The sequence below is a fragment of the Limanda limanda genome, chromosome 8 (genome assembly GCF_963576545.1).
Source record: "Limanda limanda chromosome 8, fLimLim1.1, whole genome shotgun sequence".
Lineage (NCBI taxonomy): Eukaryota > Metazoa > Chordata > Actinopteri > Pleuronectiformes > Pleuronectidae > Limanda > Limanda limanda.
The window spans coordinates 13053622-13075712 of record NC_083643.1 but is presented as its reverse complement, the minus strand read 5'-3'; the positions used below and the strand labels follow the sequence as shown (position 1 = coordinate 13075712).

The window sequence follows — 22091 nt, the reverse complement described above, 5'->3', positions numbered from 1 at the left end:
CGTCCACTTTATGAACCATCGGCTTCTCTTTAAATGAAGCCAAAGCCAGCTGGGCGAGAAAGTTTCCCCCAAGACGTACTCCGCAGCATGTGTGTGTTGCTTAAATCCTCCCAGACGCAAGGGAACAGAAAGTTTTTGGATGGTGGGTGTTCTCCATCTGCAGGCCTGTGTGTGTGTGCGTGTGTGTGTGCTGGTGGAGAGAAAGTGTGTGAAGTTAGGTTTCCACCTCTCCTGGAGCTTTGCTATGAGGGAGGGGGCGTTCATGCCTTCCCTCCTCCTGACCCCTCCTCCCTCCCTCAGGGACTGTGCTTCCTGCTCTGGGCCCTGTGGCTGGGAGGTGTGTGTGTGTGTGTCTGTGTGTGTATATGTGTGTGTAACAAGGGGTCAGGGGAGGAGTGATGAAGGGGGAAAAAGGTTTATGTGGCCCCTGCAATTGAAGTACTCTTGCTTTGTTTAGTCAGACCTCGGTTCTGCACACACACCCACACACACACAGTGACATTGTCGGAGCCTGTTTCTTGTTAAGAGAAAAGGTGGTGTGGGCTATTTCAGAACACAAAGGGCCTGCAACTATCAGCTGGAGCAGGCATGCAAACATGGACACACACCACGCACACACACACAAACGTCTGACAGCCACGCACCGGCCATTAAGTGAGGAAAGTAGAAAACAGGCAAACAGGGGGAATCGAAACAAAGTCAAAGACCCGGCTATGACAGGATGAGGGAGGAAAAGAACGAGGAGAAAGGGAGCTGAGGGAGGAACAGGTCACAGCCCAGGAATTTGAACAGGCTGGGAAAACAATGGACAGATGGATGACAGGGAGGAAAGGGAAGGAGGGGAGAAATATTACGAAGACAGAATGTAAACACAATCTAATGTATGTATTTATGCACAATGTGTTTGTGTAGCGCATGAGTTTGACGAAAGCAAACTGGGGCTCTTATCAAGATTCTTTGTGTACCGTAAATTTTCAATGTAGTGTGAAGTGCTAATGTAGCATGGTGCTATTAATAGTGGGCAGGGAAGATAGTGAGTTTGCTTTGGTGTGTGTGTGTGTGTGTGTGTGTGTGTGTGTGTGTGTGTGTGTGTGTGTGTGTGTGTGTGCGTGTGCTGGCTACATGTGGAGCGGAGCCGTAGAGATAAAACAGGTGTTTGTAACTGTGTTCAGGCACGAGACCACAAGTTATCTTTTGCAGTGTTGCTGTAATTTTGTAAGTGGACTTTGATGTTTTCGAGATAAGTTTTTCATGTTTAAATGTGGGCAAATTGGGTTTAAATATAACAAAAGTTACACGACTTTGAACAAAGGGCAACAAGGTCAGTGTTGAGTTTAAAGCTAGACATCTTGTTGTGTTTCCGTGCGGTTTAAAACTGTGGCTCTTGTTACATATACATATTGTGAGAATGGGACCTTTGTAGTCTTTGTGACTACTTTGTGAAAAGCTTTAATATCTGATGAAATCCTGCAGACAGATTCTTTCTTGAACTCTGTTCTGCTATTAGGGCGAGGGCCCTGCATATCTATGTGCGTCAGCTATAAATCCTCCCTCTGACTGTGAAACACTTACTGGCACAAACACACACACGACAAAGGGAAGTAACTGGTCATTGTTCACAAGCAACTGGGTGCTCATATGCACAAACCCATGTCTGTCTCATAATAATATCTGTGCACATGACTACACATCCGTTACAGACAAAAAGGTCAGATGTGATAGAGGGTAAAAGCCTTTATTCTGTTCAGTCGACTTCCTGGGGACTCTGGGAAGAATAGAAAGTTTAAATAGCAAAGGCCAGAATAACTGTTTTCTAGAGGTGGACCTGAGGGTACCAAAGACTATTGTTTCAACCATAGGTGGGGTTCTGGTGAGCAATACTACAACCACAGGTTGTCATGGAGATACAGATATACTGTGGGGTCGCTTCCTGTTGTTTTTGTTTTGGTTGTGGTGTTTCAGTGGGAGGACATTTATGGGAAAAACAGAAATGGAAAAAAAGCTGCCTATTTGCTCAAAATGCAACATAGACAGAGGTTGGCTAAAGTAAAAGAGTGTGAATCCACTGCAGAAAACAGAAAGATGACGACAGTTTTCACCGTAGTCTTTTGTTTTTCATTGTGGCTTCATCAGTGTCGACAGAAGCTGCTCCGTGTTAGCCTTAAGTCAGTCAGTCTGGTAGTCAGTCAATACACAGACCCTATAATTTCTGCCTTAATGAGTCAGATCCCACTAACAAGGCATTAGCACGTGTGTGGTTAGGCTGCAGGCCCCTGTCAGTGTGTGTGTGCTGCATGTGGCCTGCGGTGAGCTGAGAGGGAAAAGTACTATCCCCAAATAAACGTGGAGGGTGAGGTGGATGGTTTTCATTTAGAAACAACAGGAACTCCCCTCGTAAAGAGACAAATTAAACGCAACTGCCTTTAGTACACAAACACACACACCTACAGTGTAATACTGCACTGCTGAACATCATGGAGTCAATTATTAATAAATAAAAAAGGTTTGTGATGAAAACATAAACTAATTGGTTCAAAATGTCACATAATTAGTGTTCTCCCTCATTGGGCTGAAAATGTGAACAGTGACAAACCGGTGATTACACTCTGACTCAGTGGTTACCGGTAGTGGACTGGCCGACTGATTGACTAATCACCAAATCAAATGCTCTTCCTCCAGTCTGTTGAAACAGGGATGACTCTCATTACTAAAATAACATGGAACGCTGCTGGTGACCTCTATGAGTCTCTTTCTGTGAAACGATGAACAGCTTTAATAAAGAAGCAACTCTGTTTTCTCTGTGAAACCTCAACTGTGTTCACTGGAGGTTGTAGTCGAAAGACTTGCAGTGAACAAATCTCTTTTCACTCAAACTCCTTAGACTACAATCACAGTTTGCCAAAGAGGAGGCCCAGTCTCTTTCTCCTTTTCAAAACACGTGTGTGTGTGTGTGTGTGTGTGTGAGGGCGAGGGAGAATGAGAAAAAGAAAGGAGAGAGGGAAAGTGAGGGGCTCACAATTGAAGCTTAACGAACCAATGACTCACACTGACTGTTGCTATGGCAGCTGAATGCTTGATAAGTCACTTGTGTTTGAAGGCTTTTAACTCCTTCTTCCCTCCAACTCTCCGTCTTTCTTTATTGTGACATTAATCACAATCAAAGCCATAACTTTTATCTTTCACGCTGTATGAACATTGTGCGATAAAAAAAAACACATGCTTTGTGACCTTTTCACAGGCTTCCTATCTTGCATAATCTGGCATTTGTGTCTGAGTTCAGTGTGATTGGATTGTGAAGTGGATTGTATTGCAATTGGACGGCGCCCCCCCCCCCCCCACCCCCCATCACCTAGGCGATTTAACACCCTGGCAGCCACATGATTTGGAGTATTCAGGAATGAGGCAGGATTAGGGCTCGTGACTGGAATGTACCTAACATGACACATTCGGCACAGTGTTAGCAGCAAACAGGAAAGCTATGGCAGACAGGAAGTGTTCATCAGGATGGTGAGTTCAGAGTTCAGTGGAGTTCCTGTGTGTGTGAGAGTGCGAGCATTTGTTAGTTTGTGTGTGTCTGGGTTTATGAGCAACACTGTATGTGCCTGGGTGATCAGTCAGTATGGTGGGACGCTGTTAACCCCATTAACAACCTATGAGACATGGCTGAATGCCAGAGATGAAGGCCCCCGAAACACGACTGGGGGTCAGAGGTGAGGTAAGAAAGACTTTCACAGACGACCCGCTGGGTGGAGTCTGGAGGCTGGGGGGAGGACTTCCTCCATCGAAATAAAAGCAGGACAGGACGCAAAACATTCCAAGACTGAACGTCTCCAGAGTGTAGTATTGGCTCTGCATTGTTCATGCTGTTTCAAAAAACAATACCACCACTCACTGAATGAATGGAAAAAATGGACAGAGGTGACATGGCACAGACAGAAAGCCAGAGAAAAGATCTTGCGAAAACAATGAAACAATGTCTTTAAGATCATTATGTTTACACACAAGCAAAAGAAAATGAATAAGGTTGTGTAAATTATACTGCTAATAGAGAGGCGAGCCAAAAGCTGTGCAGTCGACACTTGTGTTGTGGTAAAGAAATCAGAGGAAGCAACATCTCACCTTCCGGGGCTTGATCTTGTCCTGGTGGTCATACTGAAAGATGCCTTTATAGCTCAGACCCAACCACCAAGGGATCCCCTGCTTGTCCTACAACACACAACAAAAATACCTCAGGATAAAGTGAGCATAAGGGTGGGACAGACAGAGAGAAATAAATACAGAAGCAGAGACAGATACAGAAAGTAGTGCACATTAGTTTTTAGCTCCATCCTATTTCCAAATCCCAAGCTGCCTGCTTGCAGGTTCTGAGTGAACAAAAATGTGTGTGGTGCGTGTGTGTGTGAAAAAAAGAAAAGGCAGAGTAGTAAAACTGTACCTTAACAGCATAGTAATGTACTCCATATGTGGGCAGAGACTCTACAATGCTCATATAACTGTGAGGAGCAGAAAGACAGACATGTAAGGGTTACAGAAAACACAACCTTCCATACAGTCGACAAACACAACCACAGACACACACTTACTTTACAATAGCTTGGCCCCTGGACTGCCCGTTGAGCTTCTTGTAATGCTCTGCGACCCGGTCTTCACTGTGAGAGCACACAATGAGGAGGAAAAAAGAGCATTATTAAGGAAGGAGAGGGAAAGCTTGTGCAATGATCTGGTGGTTTTCTTGATAATGGACTTGTCTCTCACCAGTAGGCCAGGGATGGGTGCTCCTTTAGGGCCTGGGTGGGCAGAGCAGGCAGCTTTTTCAGGTCACACCTTGTTGCATCATTGCTGGAGGAGAGGAAACCACAAGACATGGTCAACCCTACTTCTGCAAGAGCAATTTTCTGCTGTAGGCCTTAAGGTTGCATGCAGAAGCTGCCCGATCAACACCCCCGAACTGTTGAACGACGAACGCTTAAAATATCTAGCATAACAAGCTAAAGCGAAACGAAGACATTTTTTCCCAGAAGTCTCTCAGAATTGAAATGTTAACTTTGGAAGAATGCGGAGACAGGAACTACGTTTAGTCAAGAGGAATGAATACAGATGTCCTAAATGCTCTGTATTTCCGAAACTGGGAACTATTTCTGAACAGCTGCAGGGACACTGACATTTGGAAACAGTGGAGAGAAAAACTGGAACAGAGACACACACGCACACCTTTAAATAAAGGGAGATACAAACAGGGATGGGAGAGGAAAAAGGTAAAGACGGACACAAAGTAAATTAGACAGAACCACGCAGCGAGCCAAACAGACTTGGCCGTGGTTTCAGTTTTCAGACCTCCAATGGCAGAAGTCTAAATATCCCGCTCTAATCCCTCCGCCTCTCCCTGGCATTTGTTAAGGCCCCGGAGGATTGGGGAAAGCCCTGGGAACATGACAACCTATGAGCTAAAGACCTGGAAGAGATCCATCCCGTCCACCCCGCCCAACTGTTCTTATACGTGTGAATGCAGCTGTGAGAATAGATTGGTAGATATCCATTTGAGTGAGTACCCTATTAGAATATGTGGCAGAGCTGGCCATAAGGAAACTGCTCTAACAATGACAAAATTCAAACACATTGGAGTGTGAGCACTAAGGCAAGTCTCTACATCATACTGGGAGATGCAGTCTGAAGATTATTCCACACTTTCCATCAATATGTCGTCATAATGAGTATTTTGGAGGAGTGGCAGTGAGAGGTGCATGGAAGAGTGTGACAGTTCATGGTAATGAAGATCTTTACTCAGCGCAGGGTTTACAGTTCTTTAAGAGGCATGTGTGTGGCAGGAAGGGGTAAGGAAAGTGGGAGGAGGTTGAAGAGGAATGTCTAGAGCGTGTGTCACATTTCCAGCCCTCTGTGGGATGCTGTATTTATTTACTCCTTTCACAGACGGAAATGAGGTCAGAGGTGATGACTGCTCTAGTCTGTTATCTGTGCGATACAACAAAGGGATGAGGGGGATGAGGGATGACACACATTTAAGCCAACATCACACAGATGAACAGTGCGTCTGAAGAGCCACATGTGGGCCGTAGAAGCTCACATGAAACATCTGTGGGCGGCTGTGGCTCAGGGGTAGAGCGGTCGTCCTCCAACCAGAAGGTCGGCGGCCCAGCCCATGTCGGAGTGTCCTCGAGCAAGACGCTGGACCCCGAATGGCCCCTCATAGATGTAAATGCACTAATTGGAGGTCGATTTGGATAAAAGTGTCAGCTAATTGACGTGTAATGTAATCTACACAACTGTGGAGCTCTGTCTCTACAGGATTTAAGTAATATGAGGTTAAGGATGGATGCTAATGTTTTTCTTAACTCGTGTCAGGAAATCATGAGCTCTGTAACAAGCGGCAAGGAAATAACTCTCGTAACTAATGCTTTTCTCTTGAGCACAGGCTGAAAGCAAATGAAATAAAGTGGAACAGGGATGGAAAGAAGAGGGATAGAAGGAGGGAGAGATGAAAATGAAGCTTGGAAACAAAGACAGTTGTCAGTGATACAACTCGATGCTCAGGGGAACAGAGGAAAAGACAGACCACTGATATCATCTCTATTGTCCCTCTGTCTGTGTCTGTGCCACTACTTTCTGAATATCAATAAACTAACCCAGCTTCTCCCATCACGAGGGACAAAACAGATGAGACAGAATATGTGACATAAAGGGGAGAAGCAGCTTGGGCCGTAACACATCCATTACACAAACAACCAGTATCATGATGCCTTGTTTTGAAGTCTGGACCCAAGGCCGCATGCTGGATTTTCAATTAAGAAACAACAGCAACACAACTAAGAGGATAGAGCTGGGAAAGAGAGACAGAAAAGCAACAGCTCGCCTCACGATGAGCTACATCACCACAATGACTGCTACAGAGCTATATATTACCCATAAGTCCTCTGTGTGGTTTCAGTAGCCTTGTGAACGTTATGATCTGTAACTGACCTCTCGCTTTTATGAGACAATGTTCCATGGTTGGAAAAACTTGATCACAGATTTGATTTCTTGGTGAGTTAATCTGGTGCCAGGATGGTCAGCTCCTGACCCAACATGAGGTTTATCTTAATCATAATAATGGTCATAAATAGAGACAAATAGATCACTGAATGCCCTGCTGAACAAGAGAACAAGCCCCCTGGTTACCAAAGGGGATATGTGTAATATTTATTATTGATCCCTTTAAATAATTGATGCTTTATCACTGTTGATCGCCATGACCTGTAATCTAAATGCTCCAGGCTACGAGGACAAACACATGTACATTACATGAGATTGATTGCTTGTGTGCTTACCTGGTGAAATCACCTTTGGCCTCCTTTAAAAGAGAAACAGAAAGAGAATACAGTGAGATATAAATGTGTGTTTCTGTTCTGTTTGCAAATGTGAACATGGAGACAGGTCTACTGCCCGAGAATCAGAGAGAAACAGCCTCCATCTGGAGTCAAATCTCAGAGGGAGCAGAGCAGATACCTGATACTGTACATCTGCACACACACACACTCTCACACACACACACACAGACACACACTCACACAAACCACTCAGTCTATATGTAACATGACCTTGCAGTACTATGGCTAATGGACTAACCTATTCTGAGAAAGGGATAGGAGAGAAAGTGCTTGAAAAGGAAATATCTAGACACACACACACACACGCACACACACACAGAAACAGACACACTATCTTACTTGTGCAATATAGGAAGCCAATTCAAAGACAATCTCACTGTCCACCTCAATAAGCTCCTGAAATGAGAAGAGAAAAGAAAAGACAGAGGTCGTGAGACATTCTGCGTTTGTTGGCATCAAGTTAAAAAAAAACATACAATATGCTGATGTGGAAAGTAAAAGTAGACATGTCTCTGAACGTCATCCATTTCTCAAAAATGGGTCGGTAGCTTCTTTCATGTCCCTACCACTCTCCCTCCATTCTTTCTCTCCCTTCTCTAATTTCATGAGGATGGAGCTCAGAGATTAGAGGCAAAGTGATGGGGGGTTGGGAAAGTTTATTTTTGAGGGGGTTGAGGGAAGGCACGGATGGTCTGGTTACTGATTACTCAAAAACCACTTCATTTTTTTTAAATTGCAATTTTTTGTTCGTGTTGAGGCGGATGGAGAAGGAATGAGGCAGAGTGCAGACATGGTTGATTAAATGTGTCCGTGAGTGTGAGAGATTTTTGGCTGCTTTGACATTTCTTTAACAGTATGATAATCAGTGTTGGTTTGTATTTTGAACCTTCAAATTCACATGCTTTCATATATACATGCCTATTTTTGCAGCATGGGGGGGGGGGGGGTAAGGGCAGCGAGGAGTAGTGGGTCAAGTATGCCAGGAATGTTCCCTTTACGATCCGCCTCTTAATTAGTTGGGAGATCTGACGGCCAGAATGAAACACTAGACAGTGAAAACTCTCCCTGGGTGGTACACTCACACACTCCCTAAAATCATCACCCACTGTGTGTTTCTGTACTTTATGCCCACAGCGGAGAATCTAAATGTTTCTCATCAATTATACCAACAAATCCTCATCTGCTATGTTGTATCTGCACAACAGGTTTACTTAAAATACGTTCTCTTTCCATCTGGGATCCTCATCTCTCAGTGGGGCTACGAGGGAGATTATTTGTCCCTCACACTTTTTTCAGCTGATGTTCTTATCAGGAGATGTGAGATAAATGACCAGATTGGGATCAGGTGTTTTCTTCAAGGACATTTTACCAGAGCTGCTGATGGGGATGATCCAGATACCTTCTGTTTGTATGACAGTTTTATCTCTGATTACTTGGCTACATTGTGACTGTTCAAGTGTCAGCATCTTGCTAACGGACACATTGATACATGTACTTGCATGTGGTGTTTCAACTGAACGCTTTACCTGAAGCCTCTGACGGACACTCAGGTTTGTTGACTATTTCACAATGTTAGAGGAACAAGAAAACTCTGTATTATAAGTAACATGTTAGCTCTGCGTTCATTTTATTCATGGATGATGTACAATTCTAAAATTTACTGGGCCTGATTAAGAGGAAACTCGCCACCAGCTGCAGCACAGAAAATAATTTGGTATCTTTTGATATCATCATTTTCTACAAGGTCTACACTGAGAAATTTATAGATAATTATTTTCCTTTGGGCCACATACGCCCTCCTCTGGACATAACGAATAACTGCTTGACATTGTCTACCAAACTTCAGTAAGGCAGTTAAAGTAATGACTTGTTGGTAAGTTATTAAAGCTCAACTAGTAGAACATGAACTAGTTAACTAGTTAAGTAATTTACTTAGTGCATAATATACATCGCATGGCTCTATTTGTCATATAACCTGTGTGTCCTTTTTGCGTTAGGGTTGTTATGGTTCTGTGACTTGCTGTTTGTCTCTGCTTACTACTTACTACCTGTGCCATTTTAACAGCCCAAATAAATATGCCTCAACACTGACAAATGGCAGTGAATGTGTCAAATGATGCAATAGCTGCTGGAGTGTCGTGCAGTGCATTGCATGATGGATAATAGCTGATACAAATGGTTCAAATTTTCTGCTTCCCCCAATCAGTGTGGAGCGCCACAGTCCAAGATGGCCCCATGAGGCATCTCTTCATTTAGAAGCAGAAATGGGGCTGATGAAGTGGCATGTTAGTAACGATGCAGACCCCGATACTCAACATAATCACAGCGTTACAGCCCAGAAGCAAATCTTTCTTATAGATACAAAATTTCTACGAATCTCAACGGCTCAATGGGAATCTGGACTAAACACTTTATTTAACCATTATCACAAATAATCTGTACTGGAAATATATAGCATCTTATGACAAGAAATCAATGTATTTACCTTGTAGATGATGGATTTTGCATTAAGAAAGAAAAGCTCAATAGTGGCATTGTCCTTCAGGTAGGATATACTCTCTATGTAGAATCTGAAAACACAGAAAGAAAAACCTCAATAAATCTGCAACAGTAAAGGAGACAATGACAGTCGTTGACCTTGGGTACAATGAGAAATATTTTTAATCCCATAAGGACGATTAGTGATTTACAATGTGTTTGCTTCACAAATAGAAATAAGAACAGATTTAACATGCAGGCTATAACTGAGCAGATGTGACAGAAATAGTGCAATGACTAAAGTGACCAGAGGGGGGCACATCATACCAAAGGTTGATCTGAAGTGCATCTCCTCTCACTTCCACTTTAAACCAGTTCTCTCTCACACCATGGTGCCAGTCCATGATACACTATTCGTTTGTGAGAGCGTCCACAATGTGAATTTGCACGCGCATGTGCAAAAACAAACTCACATAAACACACACACACACTCACTGGCAGATAGAATGTGCACATGATGCACTGGACACATTGTTTACCGCTCTGCTTCATCAGCAGTGATTCCACATGCACGTACAGTACACACACACACACACTGGAGAGAGAGAAGCACAGTAACCCACTTCTGGCAGAGTGGTGAGCAGGGAACTAACATAATAATGCAGTCTAAATTTAGCTCATGAATGCATGCAGAGCCAGAGGGGGGCTTGGGTGATACAGTAGGAAGCTGCTCACTGTTAGCTCCACTCTGGTGGAAACGTATATCAAAAAGATGCTATGTGGTGCAGATGCTCTCATGTGTCCCCTGACATATCTTTTCTAGCCCCCACCGTGCATTGTGCATAACATTTCACAGGAAAGTCAAATGTATCCACACACACGATAAACACCCTCAGTATGACTTGATAAATCTCTGTGACGAGGTCATAATGTGACCCAAGCACATGTTCTTATGAACGCACTTGAATGAATGTGCTCCTCTGTGTGCGTGAGAGTGTGTGTAGGTATTGAGTGAAAGAGATTGTAGGGGGATCAATATTGGAGGGTGTAAATCGTGTTACCCATTGAGCTGCAAGAGAGAATGAGGAACCTTGTCAATATTCAGTGTGAACATTTAATTAAAGCCACTGTGTTGATGAGACATTCACACGCTGCCAACACAGCAGTAAGCATGCAAAAAGACACCCACTAAATCAGCAGGCGGTGGGCATGTGCCTGGCTTTTACTAGTAACACACAAATACCACACAAGCATGCAAATATATGATGCGCACGCACCTGCAGAAAGACACACACCTACACCCAGAAAACCTGTCATTGTGCTAATGAAACCAATATGCACTGGACTGATAATGGATTCAGGTCTGACATTTGGGCTGATCGTTGTTCCTATTGAATGCTGAATGTATGTATCTCTTAAGCCAGGTTTACACAGCTTGTTCAAGGTGGGAATGTTGCACCTTTATGCCACCTTAATATTCTGTATAAAAGGAATGAAAACCAAATGGTAGGATGATGTTTTTTCTTTTTTTATACCAGTAACTGATGTAATCACAGAGCTGGATCGCTATATGTGTAAAAGGGCAAGCTGATGGGACTTGGACACACAATCCCTCCGATTCAGGGAACAGCGGCATGCTATGTAAAATCAAACACGGGAGCAGAATAAGCACAAGCTGGTCCGGGTCAGTAAAAGCAGCATAAGGGAGAGTCTTCTTAATGACTATATTACAGGACCTCTGTGTAAAAGGGGGATTTAGAAGTATGGTGGCGTGCGAACAGAGCGAGGGGGGTGGGAGTAGCAGTGGTGCAGTCAGCGTGACATTTGGAGAGATTGAGGTTAGAGATTGGACTGAATTGCAGGAGAGAAGGGGGGGGGGTTAAAGCCTCCAAATGGTGTTAAAGTTCATGATGTCAAGGTTGGATATGGCCAAAAAAGGAGTAATACCAACTATATATATACTGTATTCATCTCACCATTACATTACCCACAAAACAGAATGAACAATGGGTGCATGTCCTACACATGATTTCTGTACGGCCGACTCTTTGTGGCATTATTTGAGCCGTGTTGTAAATGTCAGCTGGAAATGACTGCTCACTCACATTGTTAGGAAGGGTTAATGCTCGTCACGTTGCCATGTGCGTTGCTAACCAAGTTTCAGTCCCTAGGGTGTATATGACATCATCGAGATATGTTAGGGACAGAGAACATCCGCTGGACCCGAAACAAAGCCCTGTCTTTCCCTTTCAGGGTCTCACTGAAAGTCCCTCTGTGTGCGTGCGAGTGACTCTGTGATTGTGTGTTCTGGGGCAGGAGTGGGTTGGGAGGGATGAACGTTTTCATTTGAGGCTATGAAGGATCAGAAAATCTCTTCTTAGGTCAGGTGCCTTTTTCTTTCTTTTTCAAAAGCCTATTCAAGCACCCACACATGCAAACAACAAAAAAACACACACAATCATGCACTCTGTATTTGTGTCACATATACCCAAATGATCCAGGACCTGTGTGTGAGTCAAGAGAGTTTTATATGAGTGGAGTCATTGTGTGACGAGTATAAAGGCTGGGAGAGGAGTGTGGGATTGTGTTCATTACTCTGTCACAACAGGTCATAGAAATGTTGGCTTTTAACTGAGGACCTGATTTTAAGGAGTGTATAAGCTGCATATCAGAAATGATCTCCATCCATACTAAAGTTTATCAAATGACCATTAATTTTGTCATGCATGTGCGGATGTGAACAGGAAGCAGATTGTCTGCTCTGCAGTTGGTTGCTCAGTTGAAGAAAATATAACAATGAGAAACAGTGATGATGAGAAGTGAGACCAGGGATTTCTTTGCTTGGACCAATGACAAGGTGGATGAGTAAATGAAAGTCGGGGTTAGTAAAGCTTTGCATTCCCAGCTAGCATTGGAGTCATGACCATTGAGACCCAATCAGGAAGTAAACGTGGGTAACAGCATCATCGTTTTAGTGGCCATGTTCAGACGTGGTATTCACATCTGTCCTGAGAGATCTGATCACAAGTGAACAGCAATAGGTACAGTATATGTTCACACCTCATCAAAATACGTCCTGAATGTGTCTCCAGCGTTTCATTAGAAATGATCGGACTTCTCTCACTACGGGGAAGCATTCTGCCACCTTGTTTGGAGTATGGCACTTTGCCGTGAAGCCATGTGATGGGATTTGCATGCACAGCATATTGATGAGGTCTCAGTGGCTCATGATTGGCTGAGAGGCCCTGTGGCGGGAGTTAAACACTGGGGGTCAAAGCAATTTCATAGGGGCTTGTCATAACTAACCTTGTTAATCTGTTCCCATTACGAAATGACTGCATGTGCCCGTTTACACAAATACACACCAACACACTCTCTCCATCGTTCTGTCTCTCTCCCATACACATTCAAACACCATCTATGATCAGATGATATGTGTACATGAGGTAATTTAGTTACTGAAGAAAAGAAAAGACTCACCTGACACAAAAGTAGAGGACAATAGGACCAGACTTCTTGGGAAACTCATGTTCTAATACCCTGCGGTCCAACTGCAGCCAACTAAAATGGCCCCTGATGAGACAAAGGAAGAAAAATAATCAGTGCTTTCATCCAGAGATGTGTGAATCACAAAAGCAAGGTTATACAAAACATATTTCCTCCTCAATACTCTCTATCTTTGTTTTTGTGTAACCATTCATTCCCTTCCCTTCAATTTCCCCCGTTTCTCTGCCCCTCCTTTAATTTCTCTCTCCCCTCACCAACAGAGGGAAATTGCAGAGACAGCTTGTCACCCTGGTAACCCTGCATGGTATCCTGAGCAACTGAGCAACATCTCTCTCCAAGTCGCCCTCCTTCTGTCTCTCCCTCCATTTTTCTTCCCTCCATACAGTCTCTTTGACCACTGAGCACTCAGAGCTGAGGCGTCTGCTCTCCACGGGCACACCTTACAAATCCACACGCCGTAGAATTAGCCCTGGGGGACTAAGACTGCAATGCTGATATTGCTTTGCTGGACTGACACTGGCTCCAGAATGTTTCACAGCTGTGTAAATGCCACAGAGCAAAGGCCATTCTAGTTTGACATCAGCAGATCCACGAGATGAAACAAAAATAGAGACATGGAGGCGGTGGAAATGTTTGCCTGTATGTAAATCCTTCGTATGCGTGCATGACTTGTTCTGGGCTATCATGCTGTGGTGCTTATATCTTTCTAGGTCACAAAACACAGTAAAGCTAATTTGAATGTCAGTTTTGCATTTCAAGCACAGTTCTCAAAACAAGCCTCCTGGCAGACACGGCCCTTACAACCTTTTGCTAGCCCAGAGCAAGACAATCATAGCCTCATCCAAACATCACGACGCGTTACAACCCTTTACCTTTCATCTGTAAGTGAAAAACAAGTAAAAACCACAGGATATATGCAGGGAGGTGAGATAAAAGAGAATATTTTTACATCAAACAGCCATTTCATACCTAAATCAGGCTGCAACAAACAATTTAAGTGAGAAGAACCACACTGAATATTCCTATGGACCAGACAGGACAAAAAAAGATAAATATATATATATATATATAAATTACACTAGCTCTTGTCTTTTGTGCAGTATTTAGATTTCTTCATTAATGCAACAAAGGTCAATTATGGGCACTTTTAGTTTAAGAGGTCGTAGTGGAGCAGTCACATTATGTGGAAACATTTTAAATAATAAACCCGAAACAGAAGGCAATTACACGTGGCTGTGTCTTAACTGAAAATCAAGCCTGCTATTCCACATTGTGTCTGACAGAGAATCCTCCTCAGCTTCGGTTGCTCTAACTCTGTCTATAATGACAGCAGCGCTGATGGAGGTGTCAGTGACACTGCAGGAAACCAAGACTGGTTTTGTGGGATTAAAGAAACACATTGAAATGTCCCTGTGAACTCCACTCTAGTGATCTCTCTATTCCTTTGTTTACCAGGGGCAGCAGTGATAAACTAAAGCAACAGTTCTGGGCTATTGAGAGACATCTCGTGCACTGCAGTTTTTAAACTCACGTTTCGTCTGTGTATGCGATTCCAAAGTACTCCTTCTCCTTGAGGTTGAAGTGAGAGGCCACGAGATCCAGCAAATCCTTTGCCATCAGCTTGGGCTGCAAAGAGACAGACATGTTAGAATTGCTCTATTCATTGTGATTGCATGTATCTGTTATTACTTGTCTTGTGTGAGTGTAGTGGTTTATCAAACTGCAGTTTAATTGGAACAAGTACATGTGGTGGAGTTTTAATGTATTCTTTCAGCTATTGATTTAATGCAATGCATTCTGACAAACACCAGGGAAAAGAGCAAGAGAGGAGGGGATAAATGAGAGAGAGCCTGCGAGAGAGATGGATGGAGTGCGGGGATGTTGCTGACAGTGCAGGTACCCTGCCCTTCCCCTCCCTCTCTCCTTTCCAACTCTCTGACCCACACCTCTACTGCAGAGTCATGGCTCTGGGCTGAATGACGCTACTGCAGGGAGAGGGCTGTGCAGCTAGCACAAGAGCTCGCTAGCTAGTTAATGTTGTGGAATACTGTCTGTGCTATGTAGTGTATGTGACGACAGGCTCCATTCATCCCATCGCTCAGAGCATCTCAAAGCAGAGGCCAGGGACTGCTGCCATATGCTGCTGGTTTGTGACATCCTGAGTAGCAGCACGCCCCACCCTGAGGTTAACCATGGGTGTGCCTCGCTGCCTACAATTTCATTACAAACACACACACACAAAATCTACATGCATATTTGCACAGACAAGCCCATATACCGAATGCATACAGCCCTATCACAACAAGTAAGAGAAACACATGTGGTGAAGAAAACATACTGTGTGCAAACAAATACAAACACACAAACAGACAGTGCAGGGTGTGGTATGTGTTTAAATGATGGAGTTTTTCAATAAGAATATAAAGCAAGGATATAGAGCACTCCTGTAGAACACACACACACACATACACACAGCTACAGTTCAGTGCTATATTGCGTACATTCTTAATAATTTTTCCCCCAGGGTCCTGAGCTGTGTGCTCACTTCACAGCCACAACTTTAGTGACAGAGGTTAGAAGAGCTATTTAAAGAGAAGGAGGTGATGTCATGCAGACATCAAGCGCGCACACACACACACACACACACATGCATCTCCAGTGACCTAGATCTCATATAAGCACGACGCCTACAGTGATCCTGCTGCACAAAAAGGCACTGGAGAAAGCAGAAGTGATAGAGCGAGCTGGAGGGGGAGCGAACATATAGGTTTATTGTGTCTTATGACATTTGATGTATCAGACTTATAAAACAGATGATGTTGAATAAAACAGGGCTACTGTGCTCAATGATTTTGTCGCTATGTCCCTTTGACGTATCCCTGCTAAAGTCAAATAAATACTTGGAGTAAGAATAATGACAAAGAAAAGGATAAAGAACATGATAGGTTTGTAATTATTCTATGTTTACATATTCTTGAATATATCACGAGAAGTGATTATAGAGCTGACCATAACAGTGTTTAAAGTCCTGATCTGTCTCACTCTGAGAAAATTGGTAGTCACATCCACAAAAGCTCTTACTGGCTCTGTTGTTTCTCCAAATGGGACAGTAGCCATTCACAAGAGCAGCACAAGACCTCTTTGAAGTGCTCAAAACATTTTAGATGTGGAAATTTTAGGTCTAGTAACAGGCAATCTTTATAGCATTAGTAGTAATACGTGTTTTGGTTCAGTCTGGGGCACGTTGCAGTGGTGGTCTCTTATTACCACGAAGCAGCAGTCAGCTGCCTTGGCAACACTATCAATTAAACAACATCATCTGGGCCGCCAAGGCATAACAAACAATGAGGTGGCGGACAGGGACAGTAAACTCATGCAAAAATGATATGAAGATAAAACCAGAATGAGCACCTCATGGTCGTATCCCTGAGTCGACCAGTCAAGTTACAGGAGATAAGGTGATGATCCCTTCTGTTCCTGAATTATGTGGTTTTCAAAGAGTTTCTTATTGTGATATCACTGTGAAGTTGACCTTTGACATTTTGCATATTGAATGTCTTCACCTCATAATTTCCTCCAATGAGACATTTATCTGAAAATTAGACATAATTAGCCTATTAATTCTTGAGTTATGGCCGACAGTGTGTTCTGTGACCTTGACCTTTGACCGTAAAATTGTAATCAGGTCATCCTTGAATCCTTGAGGACGTCTGTGGCACATGTAATACCTTCTGTCTGTTCCCAAGAATGTCACCTCGACTTAAAACTAAAAAATCGAATCAGTTTATTCCTGAGTGCAAGTTTGTGCCAAATTTGAATAAATTCCTGGGATATCGCCTTAACAAGAATGGCATGTCAAATAAACGTCTAAGAACGGCCATAGCTGTTGCCAAAGTAGAAGCATTATACATCCCAGATATACTGTTGAATATCAGAAGCGCATGACTGAAGATGAAAAAGAACAAGGAAAGAATTTCTTGTCACGACTATGTTATGAATAACAAGCAGAATGTAAAAATCACATGGGCTGTACTGGGTTGTATAATTCAATTTGATTCTCTTCAAGTGACAACTCCCCTCTCACACGCACACACGCGCCTGCGCACACGCACACACACACACACAAATACACACACGCACGCACACACACACACACACATCCTGACACTGCACACTGTCTGTGAGATGGCAGATACCTAACACAAGTGTTTATTAATGTTGTGGAAGATACCAAGAGCAATATACTGTATACTGTGAATGACAGGTATTGTATAAGTAATATGGCACAATAATAGAGACGCACTCCAGACACATCCGGACTATGCAGACATACACACACACACACACACACACATAGTACGGAGCCAACTATCTATCAGACACTAAAACTCTCTGCTGGCTCAGACAGCATTACTGCTAATAGACATTTACCTTGTGCCTCCTCAGCAGCACAGGTAATTAACAGCGTAAGAATTACAGAGAGGGGCAAATGAGGAGGAGACATACTAGAATAAACCTGCAGACAAGTGACAACACTCAACAACTTGCTAGGCTGGCAGCAAGTCACAGCCTAATCTCTGCAAACAGCTAGTCAGGCACTTGGCGCCTTCAGGTTTGTTCAGATTTATGGTGCACTAAATGATTTATGAGTGGCAGTCGTTAAGAGTCCAAGGATGGGTAAGGAAATGTTTTTAGTCACATACTTATCATAAATGTTCTCTATTTTGCCCCTAAAGTCTGATTTTGATATTTTAACTAATGCACACTATGCTGTAATGCTTAATCTTTATAGTAATTCACCAGGCACCTTATAGTAAAATTCAAATTTGTACCTATGCCAAGGAAGTTATTGGTTTGCTTGTTAGGTAGCAGGATTACGCAGAAACTACGAAATCGATAACCACAAAACTTGGTGGTAGAATGTGGTATTGGATGGATTTGTATTTTATTTATTTATTTATTTTTATTTTGTATTATTGGTCAGGTAAGAATCCAATACATTTTGGTGCTGATCCAGATCAGGGGGCAGATCCAGTTTATTTGTTTTACTTTCTTTGACATTGCGATTCAGGGTGTTTTGCAAATTTTTTTTGTTGATTTTTATAAAGTCATAGATTTTAATGTAAAATCTGCCATGTTAAGCACACTGATATTTATGAGTGTGTTCAGTTTGGTGCAGATCTAATTAATAATCCAGATATAAATGTGGTAAGTAAGAGAGTTGTGTCAGGGCGGAGCATTCTAGTTTCCAACATAAAGTCGTTCAAATGAACACTGGCATGTAGGCGCAATACCCTGTTCACTCTTTACCCTACATCACACCAGCCCGAGGGAGCGATAGCCATATGATTGACATTTCTTCACACGGTGGTGTATTTGGTGGTTAGCTTCAATCTTTACAACCTGGTCCATAGGAGCCTTCTGGCACATGGTTCTCTGCCAATGAGGCGGTGCTCCATAAACAAACCACAGAGGACATGCAATCAATGGTAGGAGGAGGAGAGGCATGAGGAAGAGGAAAAGGGTGAAGAGCACTACTGGGATTAAACAGCTGGTCAGTGTTATAAGTCAGTGACAGTAGTGAGATCCAGTCTCTAGGAGGGCGAGTTGGCTGGAGCAGTTGGACTGGAGACAGGAACTGTGACTGAAAACCTCGACAGGAAAGCCTTGACCACAGTAAATTATCAGTGGAGACATGAAGTAGCCCAGTGGAGCGTGTAATGCTGGATATACACATCCTTAGTAATGAAAAATACGAATGTTCTCACTGCTCATGAATTATGATCATCCCTTCAAGAAAGTCATTTTTAGGGAATTGAACAGAGGACGTGACTGCTTCTTACCAGACTGGAAAACTAAGAATAACACTGTAATTCTCTGCGGTCCTACTAACAACTCCCTGGCTCTTTGTACATCCGCACAGCGGAGAGAAACGAGGACAGAGCGAGAGAAAGAAAGACAGCAGTTTCCTGATTTAGATGACAGTGATTTGTTAAAAACATCCCCTTTTCTGGCCTTTGCTGTTATGTCTTCTCACTTGCTAATAACATTGCCAAACGTTCATATATTATGTGGTAAACAGGAAGGATTTTCTCAATAGCAGCTTGTGCACAATAGAGTAATGTTTTAACTCAACCTTACAACAGTGCATTTATGTTCTATCCATTCCTGATGGACAAAAGCTTGAATAATGCGTGAAAGAGAGAGGATGGATTGATGAGGAGGTCCACAGATTCAAGCTGTCTACACACATTTGTTTTCATTTCAAAATAGTTTTGGCTTTGGCTCCATGTCTGAAATAATCTCCTTCCATACAAACACACCTGAAAATACATATCACATGAAAATTCGCAATTTCAAATACAGCGGCCATGTGTGTGTTGGTGTAAACAGGAAGTAGATTGTCTACTATGGAGTTGTTCGCTTGCAGAAAATGCAAAGGATAAAGAACAGCATATTTAAAGTAAATTCTTAGCTTAGACTGATGACGAGGGGAAACAGTTACTTATAGTAAAGTAACGTCATGTTGCATTCACCACTTGAGTAGAGTGGTGACCGATGAGACCCAATCAGTAAGTGAACATGGGTGTCATTGTTTCCAGAAGTCTCAGTTACTCCATCGAGCATAAAAACACAAACCCAGTGTGTCAACATGACTTGTATAGTGTTTCTAAAAAGCCTCAGTTTTAGAGACTAGAGTAGGATGTATAGCAGGTGCAAATGCAGCAAAAGTGATATGAAATATAAATATAAAATGTATGTGTGTGAATGTAGCCTTGGATGGAGACAGTGAGGAATAGGCAGGTGAAGGCAAGAGAGACGCTGAGTGACAAATCAAGACATGGAGGGTGAAGAGAGGAAAGTCAGAGAGATGGAGAGGGAAAAGGAGGAGAGACCAGAGAGAAGTACCAATTTGAAAGAGAGCATCAGTTCTGACACAGTAATCAAATCAGAAAGTCAGCAGACCTATCCTCGGCTTTCCCTTCCATTTTCTTTTCTCTATTCCCATCCCTTTAGTATCATCTCCTGTCTCACCACTCCTGAGCTCTCATCTCACTTTTCAACCCCCTGAGTTTCTAAATCAATCTTTCTATTCTCTGCTTGCTCCTCTTCTCCTGTTCCAGGGCAATTACCTCCTTTTGTCTTTCTCTCTTTCCAGTGGAATCGGGTAATGGTCAGACCCAAGAGGAGCTCGGGGGGTTAGGAAGAGTTGAATGAGCTTCTTACAAAAACGCTTCTGTAAAACTAAAAATCCCTATCTTCCCTTAATGTGTGTCATAAAATACGTTTTGTTCCTATTAAGTGTGACAACAGAAAGCAGAAGATAGCACTTCTACAGTCACAAAGAGCTAGCTGAGAAAGTAAGGGAATAAAATTGCAACCAGAGGAGAGACTGGCTTGTTGTAAGTGCTTCTGCTGCCTTTGACCTGCTGGGAGGATTTAAACCTGAATGTAGAAGGAGGAGGACATCACGCTGCTCTGCTTTTCAAAGGCGTTTGAAAGATAAGATGCAGCATTGTCAACAGACAGGCAGACACACTGACAAACAGTCAGACAAGTAAGGTATAGAGAAAGATAGATGATTATGTAATGATAACAGAAAGTTTGGGGAATTAAAAAGATAAACATGAGCTAAGGGGAAAAGTTTTAGCTGGTAGGACTGCAAGTCAGGGCAGGGTCTGCAGCACTCATGCCCGAGTGGGATTTTGTGTGTGTGCAGAGAGATCAGGTGAGCATCAAGAAAGTGCAAAGTCACCTACTGCTGACCGAATTCCCCTCGGTCAGCAGTAATTCAGTCCCTGAGGACACCAGACATCCCTTCTCCCTCGCTCTAAAGAAATGAGCTTCTGCAAAGAGAGACGAGAGATGAGACACTCACCTGTACCAGGAGCTCCAGCTTCCTGTCGTCGAGGAGATGGACCTGACATCGCCTCCCCTCTGTCATCTAAGAAACAAAGGAAAAAAAGACAACAGTTTGTTTATATGCGTATATTGTATATTTTCATATTATACTAATGCATATCAGAAGCAGTCTTTTTTATGGATATCCACTGCTGCCAAACGTGAAGAAAACGACTCAAATGTACAAATAACTCGAGGCTGAATGACAAGCTTGGTGTTAGCATGTCTGCATACGTCCTAACAAGAACAGCCGAGCTAACTACACAAGATGAGCCACTAGAGACAGCGTCCTGCACATCTACCTTCCTTTGACATTTCTAATGCTGCTCCATGAGCAGGAAATCCATTATCCATCAGTGCAATGCCCACAGCAGGTGAGGCTGCCTGCTGACAGTGTTCACTCCCGTGTTTGTCTGAGTTGTTGATGCAAGGTTTGCAGAACTGAGCTTCAGAAAAACTGTTAATATCCATCTGCCTAGCTCGTCCGTAAACACTGAGGCAGGTGCACTGACGAAACAGTCAACTGTGGGAAATTTGCACCGCACGCACACAAGTTAGATGAAACGCTTCCCACGGCAGATAAAGCTTAAACATGTCTGAAAGTTTGCCACTGTTCCAACAAACAGAAGACTAAGGTTATAAAAATCCACAAGACTTTCTAGAAGAGACATACAAACGCTGATCAGTGTTCAGCATGTAGCGTGTTAGTGTGTGTATGTTATGGTGTTTTCAGCACATGTGGAGTTTCTCCACAACCTGACAGGAAGCGGGGACCCTGAGGAACACAAACAGCCCCCTGGCTCCTCCCACACTTCCCTCGCA

The 22091-nt window shown here is 43.1% G+C and overlaps 1 protein-coding gene across 1 annotated transcript in view; it reads right to left on the bottom strand.

The window, feature by feature from the left end:
* frmd4a (FERM domain containing 4A) overlaps positions 1–22091 on the bottom strand; it is a 55659-nt gene that overhangs the window by 15660 nt on the left and 17908 nt on the right. Inside the window, exons 2-11 of the mRNA XM_061076886.1 lie at positions 21247–21312; positions 14899–14993; positions 13341–13433; positions 9868–9952; positions 7722–7778; positions 7323–7345; positions 4756–4839; positions 4584–4649; positions 4436–4493; positions 4120–4206 (exon numbers count right to left, since the gene is read on the bottom strand). Coding sequence (XP_060932869.1) covers positions 4120–4206; positions 4436–4493; positions 4584–4649; positions 4756–4839; positions 7323–7345; positions 7722–7778; positions 9868–9952; positions 13341–13433; positions 14899–14993; positions 21247–21312 — 714 coding nt within the window. The remainder of the gene's footprint in view (positions 1–4119; positions 4207–4435; positions 4494–4583; positions 4650–4755; positions 4840–7322; positions 7346–7721; positions 7779–9867; positions 9953–13340; positions 13434–14898; positions 14994–21246; positions 21313–22091) is intronic.